The sequence below is a fragment of the Zingiber officinale genome, chromosome 5A (genome assembly GCF_018446385.1).
Source record: "Zingiber officinale cultivar Zhangliang chromosome 5A, Zo_v1.1, whole genome shotgun sequence".
Classification (NCBI taxonomy): Eukaryota; Viridiplantae; Streptophyta; class Magnoliopsida; order Zingiberales; family Zingiberaceae; genus Zingiber; species Zingiber officinale.
This window is the reverse complement of record NC_055994.1, coordinates 29942577-29952989: the sequence shown is the minus strand read 5'-3', so window position 1 is coordinate 29952989 and position 10413 is coordinate 29942577. Positions and strand designations below refer to the sequence as shown.

Below are 10413 nucleotides of genomic sequence, written 5' to 3'. Positions count from 1 at the left end.
CTCTCTTGGCGATTAGTTCAACAAGAGCTCACCTAGCTCTGATACCACTTGTTGGGGATCGGTGGCCGGCTAGAAAGGGGGTTGGATAGACGACACCCCCAAATTACTCGCTTCCTACACTAGTTAGCTTGCGCAGCGGAAATACAAACTAATACAAACAAGCTAAACTAAATACAAGACAAGAAATGAAATGCAAACCGCTGACATGTTGTTTAACGTAGTTCGGAGATAAAGCTTCTACTCCACGGCTGTCCGTAAGGTGGACGATCCCGATCCGTCGGTGGATGATTCCCCGACAAACTCCGGCTAGCTCAAATCTCCTTGTGGGTGGAGAAACCTCACCACAACCCTCACAAGAGCTTCTTACAAGCTAGGGCACAGGTAGACTACTAATAGGGTTAACCACCTCTATTTCGTCAACCTCAACCAAGCTCCCAAGGCTTGGTTATATAGGCCACGGGTTGGAAAACCCCGCCTACCAGTCGACTGCTAAAACATGCAGTCGACTGCCCTCTGTGGAAATTCGACCGTTACATCCCAACGGCTCGATTCCACACTAACCGAGCGAACAGAGACATTCTGTTCGCTGCCAGTCGATAGCCCAAGTCGACTGCACCAGTCGACTGCTAAAACATGCAGTCGACTGCTACAGTACTGCTACAGTAGTGCTACAGTACTGCTACAGTAAAATCCTAAAACTAGGATTTTACTCCGAGTACAATCTCTCATGCACTCGTACCCTCACCCTTATGACTCATTTGACGCTTCATTTGCAGCTTTGACCTCTTGCCTTCAAGCCTACTTCCTTTAGCTCTCGTCCCTCGGATGCATTCAAGCCCGCGGCTCGTCTCTAATGTCATCCTTCGCGTATGCCTCAAAGTCGCTTCCCTCGGCCCTTGTCCTCGCTGCCTTGTCCACGGTCCCTCGGATGCTCCATCCTTCACCGGACCCGAAGCCATCAACCTGAGTCACATGTGTATCCTGCAAACTTGCACAACTCAAATACACATATCAAATACAAGGGTGAACCTAACTTAAACCCTTTTCCCAAACACCAAAACACATGGTCCCGTGGACCATCGGGATTGCTCCAACACTTCTCGCTGGCTACGTCTTCCGCTCGACTACCTGTGCTCCTAAGCTCCTGCACACTTAGACACTATGTTAGAAACAAACAGGACCTAACTTAACTTGTTGATCACACCAAAATAACCTTGGGTTTCCAACAGAAGCTTCCTCCCACTCCGCCATATCCACCCTATAAAAACCCACCCGACCCAGCTCACCCCCTGCTTCTGAGCAAGGTGAGACAACAATGCCCGCTCTTCCTGAGCAAGGAGCTATAGTGCTCCATACTTTCCTGTCATCCAACTGGACACTCTTGCTATCCGGGTTGTCGTCGGGTACTATCTGTGTGCCACCTACGCCTTCATGCCACCGCAATCCTCACCGGCTGCACAAGTGTCCATCATCTGACCATCCCCAATGCTCAAGTCCACGGACAAGGTGACTTTGGAGCCCTCTAGCCCGAGCGGCCAAAGACAAATAACCGACTATCATTCATTTGCCTATTGATGAATGGCGTAGTCTGAGCGACATCGCGTCCCGCACCCCCGAGTACTAGATTCGAATCCAAGGGACGCTAGTACAAATATGGGCTTATGCCAGGGCCCGTGCAACAGTCATCTCTCCGAGGGACTTAGCGAGCAGCCACACCCAGATGGGCACTGGGCATGTATATTGTCTTCATATTTACATGGTTTTCCCCGCTCGACCCTTGCAATCTCCCTATCGTCGTAGTACTGGGTCGAGAGCTTGGCCATGTGCCAAAGGCTAGCGTTTTTGGAGCATGAAGTCCAACAGATGTGCACCTTGTGCGGTTAGTCGGAGGCTTCTCAGGCACGTTTGGAGCAGCTGACTGCCGAGGGGGCCCAGCTAAGGGCTGATCTATAGAAGAACTCTGAGCTGCTGGAGCCACAGAGGAGCAAGAGTGCTTAGAAGGCTTCGCAGCCGACGAGGCTCAATAAGATGGCCAACTCCTTTAAGGCGAAGGCCAATTCGTCCAATGTAGGAAGCTCTGAGCCATTGAGGACTTGGAGATCAAGAACAAAGAGGCTCGCATCCTGGCTCAGAACTTGAAGGAGGCGGAGGAAGTTCTGAATGCCGAGCGAGATACCCGATCGACTGAGCAAGTAGTGACACAAGAGCAGCTGGCCATTAAGGATGCTGAGCTAGCTTCTATGAAGCCTGAGTTGGAGGCCTCCCGAAAGGTCTTGGAAGTTTATGAAGGCGCAAAGTTTAGCCGGTTCAAGATTCTGAAGCAGGATTACCTCCTATTGGACACCTTTAATGACCGGCTCTCCGACCGGACGCTCTGCCTTTTCAACCTCGCCATTGATGGGACACTCGACCAGATGAAGGGCGATGACTATATCCCAACCTCAGTGACCAATAAGGTCATCAGTCGAGACAAGCTGATCGAGTCGTTGCCCAATGACGTGCTGTATTACCTTGAGTGATCCCATCCCACTATGAAGCTCGCCTCCTTTTGTACCATCCCTTGCTATCTTGTAGAATATTTTCGAAGTGTTAATACATGATCACTCGTTCGGCGAATCTTTGTTTAGTTGCTTTCTACAGTGTTCTCTCATGCATACCATTCAACGTTTCTTCCCGATGTTGGGTTTTACACTTGTTAATGAATGCATTGCTGCTCGGCTTGAGTAGGACCATGAACCATTTATCAAATTTCTAAGTATGGTTCCATGCCCTCCCGATTGTCAATGTAACTGGTCGCTATGTTATTAGAGTAATCACTCCAGTCTAGTCGAATGACCTCATTTTAGCGGAGAATTGTTGCTTCTAGGAGCAGCATGCTTCCTTGTCAGCCTTATTTTTGGTTTATATACTCGTTAATCATCTTTATTTGTTGTAGACTTGGTTTTAGAGCTACCGCTTGACCGACATTCATTATAGACTCAGGTTTATAGCTACCGCTCAGCTGTTGACGAAGACTAAGGTTTATAATCGCCGCTCGACTGTTGACGTAGACAGGGTTTATAGTCACTGCTCGATTATTGACGTAGATAGGGGCTTATAGTCATCGTTCGACTGTTGAAGTAGATAGGGGTTTATAGTTATCGCTCGACTGTTGAAGGCTTAAATAGAGGTTATAGTCACCGCTCGACTGTTGGTGAAGACTAGGGTTTATAGTCGCCGCTTGACTATTGGTGAAGACTGGGGTTTATAATCGCCGCTCGACTGTTGGTGTAGATAGGGATTTATAATCGCCGCTCGACTGCTGAAGGCGTAGACAGAGGTTTATAGTCGTCGCTCGACTGTTGGTGAAGACTAGGGTTTATAGTCGCCGCTCGACTATTGGTGAAGAATAGGATTTATAGTCGTCGCTCGACTATTGGTGAAGACTATAGTTTATAGTCGTCGCATGACTGTTGGTGAAGACTAGTATTTATAGTCGCCACTAGACTATTAGTGAAGACTAGGGTTTATAGTCATTGCTCAACTGTCGGTGAAGACTAAGGTTTATAGTCGTCACTCAACTTTTAACTTGGCTGAATGACACAAGAGTCTGGGACACTTAGGATTTTTATTCATTGTCTTCCTGCATCCACAAGACATACATTTACACAAGTACATTTGGATTTAACCACACACCTCTCACCCGACCCTATATGGTTGGAGATGGATCACGCGCCAAGGCTTCTAGAGCTTTCTCCCATCCTTGTCCTGCAGGTAGTAGGCTCCTGAGCGAGACTTCCGAATGACTTTAAAAGGTCCTCCCCATGGAGCCTCCAATTTGGTGACATCGCCGGCTGGCTTTACTCTTTTCCAAACTAGGTCACCGACCTAAAATGACCTTGGGATCATCCTCTGGTGGTAGTTTTGCTTCATGGTTGTCTGTATGCCATCAGTCAGATAGGGGCCTTGTCCCACGCTTCGTCCACTAGGTCGAGCTCCATGAGCCTCCACTGGGCGTTTCCATCATCGTAGAGTTGTACCCGATCATACTCTACTCTGACTTCCACTGGAGCCACCGCCTCACCGCCGTACACCAGGTGGAATGGTGTGATGCCGGTTGCCTCTCTTGGTGTGGTACGATGAGCCCGCAAGAGGCTTGGGAGCTTATTGACCCAGCTACCTCTAGTATGGTTGAGCCTAGCCCATAAATTCCTAAGGATTTCTCGGTTGGTGACTTCAGCCTGGCCGTTGCTCTGAGGATAGGCCACTGAAGTGAAAGCCTGCACTATGCCATAGCCCTCACACCATTCCTTGAGTCTCCATCTGGCGAACTGCCTCCTGTTATCTGAGATGAGCCAGCGAGGGATGCCGAACCGACATAGGATATGCTACCATATGAACTTGATGACCATGTGTTCAGTTATCTTGGCTAGCGGCTTGACCTCCACCCACTTTGAGAAATAATCTACTGTGACAAGTAGAAATTTGCACTGACCAATCACCATTAGAAATAGCCCAACGATATCCATGCCCCATTAGTTAAACTGACGAGACACCGTCGATGCCTTCATCTCCTCGATCGGTTGGTGTTGGATGTTATGATATTTTTGACATGACAGGTGACCACTGTTTGAGCAGCATCATCTTGCAGTGTGGCGTTGGCAAAAAAATCCCACCAACAAGATCTTTCGGGTCAGCGATCTGCCACCCGGATGACTTCCGCAGGAGCCCTGATGCACTTCTTGAAGGATGTACTCGACGCCCTCCTATCTGATATACTTGAGCAATGGCCTTGAGAAAGCTCTTTTAAATAGTTGGTCTCCGATCAGAGTGAATCGTCCAGCCCTCTTTTTCAATAGGCAATCTTCTTCCTGATCAAATAGAGTGCTACCCGATCGAAGGAACTCTATCAATGGGCTCCTCCAGTCGCTCAGGAAGTTTATTCCATCCATCCCGTCAATGTACGCCACTAGTGAGACTTGCTCATTCGGTTGCTCTATCGTGATCAGTGACAATGAACTGGCTAACTTAGCCAAATCATCCGTGATCTGGTTGTCCGATTGGACGATCTTTGTATAACCACTTCTTGGAAATTTGCTTTTAACTTCTTGAAAGCTTTTGCATAAAGTCTGAGTCGGGAGCTACTTATTTCAAACACCCCCAGTAGCTGCCGAGCGACCAACTGAGAATCCAAGTGGATGATGACTTTTACAACTACAACGAGCCGAGCCACCTGCAACCTGATTGTAACTCGATAGTCTAGCCACACGGAGAATTGCATCCTATCCTCCCATGGCGAAATCAAGAGAATATTGACCCTGCTACCTAGCCGAGTGGACGATCTGTCTATGTATATTTTCCATGTTGTGTCCAGCTCGGTGTTTTGGACCTCATGACAAAATCAGCTAATTAAGGTCTGGGTCTTGATCACTGTCTTGAGCAGATATTGTATGTCGAACTCACTTAGCTCGGTTGTCCATTTGATCAGCCGTCCGGATGCCTCTGGGTTAAGGAGGACTATTCCCAGGTACTGTTGGTCATCACGATGATCGAATGTGATAGGAAGTATGGATGAAGTTTCTAAGTAGCGAGTATTAGCGCGTAGGCCAATTTTTTGAGATAGGTGTAGCTGGACTCTGCATTTTTTAATATATGACTGAGAAAATATACAAGTTGTTGCTCAGAGCCGTTCTGGCGCACCAATGCCGAGCCAACCACATGCTCGGTGGATGATAAGTAAATCATTTGTGGCTCGCCAGCGATGGGCTTAGCCAGTACAAGCAAGGAGCTAAGGTACTCCTTGAGCTCTTCTAGCGCCTTGTCGCATTCCGCATCCCACTGGAACTTAATCGCTCGATGCAGTATCTTGAAGAACGGGTGACTCTGGTCGGATGATTGAAGATGAACCTTAATAACACGATGATCCGTCCAGTCAGCCGTTGAGCCTCCTTCAAGTTATAGGGCAAGGGCATGTCTTGCAACGCTTTCACCTTGCTCGGATTCGCCTTGATCTCCTATTCAATGATGACGTATCCGAGGAAGTGGTTGTTGGTTAGTCATAGGAAAACCGTATCGGCTCCATTGTACAAAAATTTTGTACAAGTGTCGAACCTTTCCTTAAATAACATATTGTCTTCTTTAGATGTTAAATTAGGAATCGCAGACGAAACTTAACATCATTGATTCCAAATTTAACTTATCTGTTCTTAATGGTTTAGATTTGAATCGCAAGCGGAACTTAACACTATTGATTCAAATCCACCTATGTTATTAATTCATTAAATATTAATTTCCAAAATTGGCTTCCAGGACTGCATGGCGAGGCACATGACCTTCTTGGATATGGGAGTAACCACCACCGCCTAGACAATGCCTTTTAAGGAAAGCTAATATTTAATTTCCTTAAATAACTCTAGGTTAACCAAAAAGAACAATCAAATCACAAATTCGACAAAGTAAAAAAAAACACAAACTCGAAAACAAATTCGAAAACTCTAGAATCTTATGCCTCTTGTGTTTGGTATTTCCAAAAATAACTATACAAAGAAAACTAGTATGATGCGGAAAACAATTACTAATTATACCTTTCTTTGTAAGCAAATAACCTCTTGATCTTCTACCGTATTCCTCTTATAATCTCGGACGTTGTGTGGGCAACGATCTTCCGAGATGAGAATCCACCTAAGCCACCTTCTTCTCCAAGCATGATTCGGCCACCACAAATATTCCATGAATAGATGTGGTTCGACCACCACCACCAAGCTCCAAGGGATGCTAGAAACGAAGCCTTCTTTCTCTCCTTCTTCTCCTAGCTAGAACCGGCCACCATGGACTTCCCTTATGTTGATGCCGCCGGCCATGAAGGAGGAAGAGAAAAGAAGGAGAAGAGGAGACCTTAGGGCCGGCCACACCAAGGAAGAAAAGAGAAGAAGAAAAGAATAGAGTCGTTAGCCATGAAGGTACCTCTACCCCCTCTTTTATAATCCTTGGTCTTGGCAAATAAGAAAATTTAAATAAAAACTTCCTTAATTCTTTTTCCATGAAAAGGAAAATTTATTTTAATTAAAAAACAATTTTCTTCTCTTAAACATCATGGCCGGCCACTTTCTCCCCAAAACAAGGAAAGTTTTAATTAAAACAAGAATTAAAACTTCCTAATTTGTTTCCGGAAATTTATAAAAATTTCTCCAATAATTTTTCCCTTCATGGTGATTTGTAAAAAGAAAATTTTATAAATTAAAATCTTTCTTTTAAACATGTGGATAATTTCCAAAAAGGAAAGTTATCTTTAAAAATTAAAATCTCTTTTCAATCTACAAATAAGGAAAGATATCAAATATTTTTTTAATCTCTTGTAAAAACTAATAAAAGAGAATATTTTATTTTTAAACTCTCTTTTAAAATATGATCATGGTTAAAAAGGAAAGTTTTCTTAAAAAATTAAAATCTCCTTTCAATCTACAAATAAGGAAAATTTTCAAATCTTTTCTTAATCTTTTGTAGAAAGCTATAAAAGGGAAGATTTAAATTTTAAACTCTCTTTTTAAATCCATGATATCCACATAAGAAATAATTTTTAATAAAAAATCCTTTTTAATATTCTAGTGGTCGGCCACCTAAGCTTGGGACCCAAGCTTTGGCCGACCACCTAAGCTTGGGACCCAAGCTTTGGCCGACCACCAACTTGGCTCATCCAATTGGTCTTGGCCGGCCCTAGCTTGGGTTCCAAGCTAGCTTGGCCGGCCCTAGCTTGGGTTCCTAGCTAGCTTGGCTGACCCCATTAGGATGGGTAAGAAGGTGGGTATGTGGTGGGTATAAATCTCTATATACAAGAGGCTACGATAGGGACCAAGAGGAGGAATTGGTTTTGGTCTCCCGATGAAATTAAGCATCCCGTGTTCGCCCCGAACACATAACTTAATTTCATCAATAATAATTTATTCCACTAAAGAACTATTATTGAATTACCGCACCAATCCCAAATTATATTTTGAGCTCCTTCTTATTATGAGTGTGTTAGTCTCCCTGTGTTTAAGATGTCGAATGTCCACTAATTAAATGAATTACTGACAACTCACTTAATTAATATCTTAGTCCAAGAGTAGTACCACTCAACCTTATCGTCATGCCGGACTAAGTCCACCTGCAGGGTTTAACATGACAATACTTATGAGCTCCTCTTGGGGACATCTGGTCTATCCTGGGTAGGGGATAGAAGTCCTTCGAGTAAGCTTTGTTCAGATCATGAAAGTCAATGCAGACTCACAATTTGTTGCCTGGCTTGGAGACTAGCATGACGTTGGCAAGCTAACTTGGAAACTGAACCTCGCAGATGTGACCAGCTTCAAGTAGTTTTTCTATCTCTGCCTGGATGATCTAGTTATGCTCTGCACTGAAGTCTCTCTTCTTCTGTTTCATAGGCCAAACATTCAATCGGGCATGAATCTTGTGCAAAGCTACACTTGGCGAGATGTCAAGGAGCTCATGGGTCGACCAGGCAAACACGTCGTGATTTCGCCTAAGGTAGGTGACCAACTCTGCCTTCTTCTCCTTTTTCAGGTCAGCGACTATGAAGGTAGTGGCCTCTGATCAGCTGCGTTGAATCTAGACTTCCTCCTTTTTCTCGTAGACCAGCGCGAGAGGTTCTTCCCTAATAGCGTTCACTTCCAAGCGTGGGGCCTTCTGCGCGGCCCTTGCTTCGGACTTGATAATCTCGATGTAGCATCACTGAGTGGCAAGCTGATCACCTTTTACTTCTCCCACCTTATTGTCCATAGGAAACTTGATCTTCTAGTAGAAAGTAGACACCATCACTCGGAACTTGTGAAGGGTAGGTTGGCCCAATATAACATTTTAGGCGGATGACACATCCACCACAATGAAGTTTATGGTCCTTGTCCTCTTGAGTGGCTCCTCTCCGAGCGAAATGGCTAGCCGAATCTAACTGATCGACAATACTTCATTTCCTGTGAATCCATAGAATGGGATAGTCATTGGATGCAAATTGCTTCTATCAATTTATAGCTAGTTGAATGCCTTCTTGAATATAATATTCACCGAGCTTCCTGTATCAATAAAAGTTTAGTGAATAGTATAATTAGCTATTATTGCTTGGATGATTAGAGCGTCTTCATGAGGGATCTCCACTCCCTCTAGGTCTCGGGGGACAAAATTGATCTCAGGGCCCTCGACTTTTTCCTTGTTGCATCCGAAAACATGTATTTCTAGACGCCGAGCATGTGACATCCTCACTCGGTTTGAATTACCATCGGTCGGCCCACCAGCGATCATTCTAATCTCTCCCCGAGCAGTGTTATTTCTATTCTCCTCCTCCCGAGCCGAGGTCCTAGTCCGCTTAGCAGAAGCTCAGGGGGACTTGTGTTGTTTCTCCTTTGAGGCTGATGATGCCGCTCAGATGCCACTCGATCATCTTCTTGCCACCCCGCCGATTGGAGACTCTTATGTCTATCGGGTGATGGTGATCGATGGCGATACCCTCGAGGAGCCGGTTGGCTCGTAATTGGCATCAGATCATAGCAATCGCGCATGTTGTGCGTTGCTGACTGATGGAACAAGCAAAACATTGGTGTCCATACCTTTCCCTTCGCTGCCTTTGGGCAACTGGTTGCCACATGCAGTATAGTCTGCGTTCTGGGCTCCTGGTGTTGTTGTGCTCCTCCCGCTCAAGGCCCCTTGGGCGATTGATGGTTGTTTGGTGGTCGTCACTCGGGCACTCCTGCGGACTCGGTCGACGCCTCCTTTCTTCTTGCTACTTGGGCCTCTTCCATATTTATGTACTCCATGGCCCTACGAGAAGGTGGTCGAAGTCCTTCGACGACCTTCGGATGAATGAGCAGAAGAACTCTCCTTCGACGAGCCCCTGAGCGAAGACATTCACCAATATTTTCGAGGAGCCCGATGGAATATCTATGGCCACTTGGTTTAAGCACTTAATGTAGACTCTCAGTGCCTCCTTGGGCCCTTGTTTCAAGGAAAATAGGTTACGCTCGTCTTCTAGTAACGACAACTATTGGTGAAGTGGTGTAAGAATGTCGTTCATAAGTTTTTGAATCTATGAATCGAGCCGATCAACATTCGTCTGAACCAGCACTGTGCTGACTTAGAAAGTGTAGTGAGAAAGACCATACACTTCACCTCGTCGGTGTACTGATGATGTATGGCTGCGTTATCAAACTGGGCCAGGTAGTCATCTGGATTGGTCATTCCGTTATACTCACTAATCATCATCGATGTGTAGTGCTTTGGCAGAGGGTCGTCCAAGATTCTCAGAGAAAACTGTTAATTGATCCACTCGGGCGAATCATCATTCCTTGGTTCTTTCCCTTTACATGCATCCTGAATGAGTGTGTCGTCTGAGGAGGACCCTAGTTCCTTATCCACTTGTCCTAGCTCCTCTACTGGAGTGTGGAACAG

At 45.5% G+C, this 10413-nt stretch overlaps 1 protein-coding gene across 1 annotated transcript; it reads right to left on the bottom strand.

Annotated features, from left to right (window-relative positions):
* Window positions 1-3932: 3932 nt before the first annotated feature.
* LOC121979498 lies at window positions 3933-10203 on the bottom strand. Its single transcript, XM_042531486.1, has 2 exons — window positions 10128-10203; window positions 3933-4324 (listed from the first exon to the last, which is right to left on the bottom strand). The coding sequence occupies exons 1-2, from the start codon at window positions 10201-10203 to the stop codon at window positions 3933-3935; spliced, it is 468 nt and encodes a 155-aa protein (XP_042387420.1).
* Window positions 10204-10413: the final 210 nt, after the last annotated feature.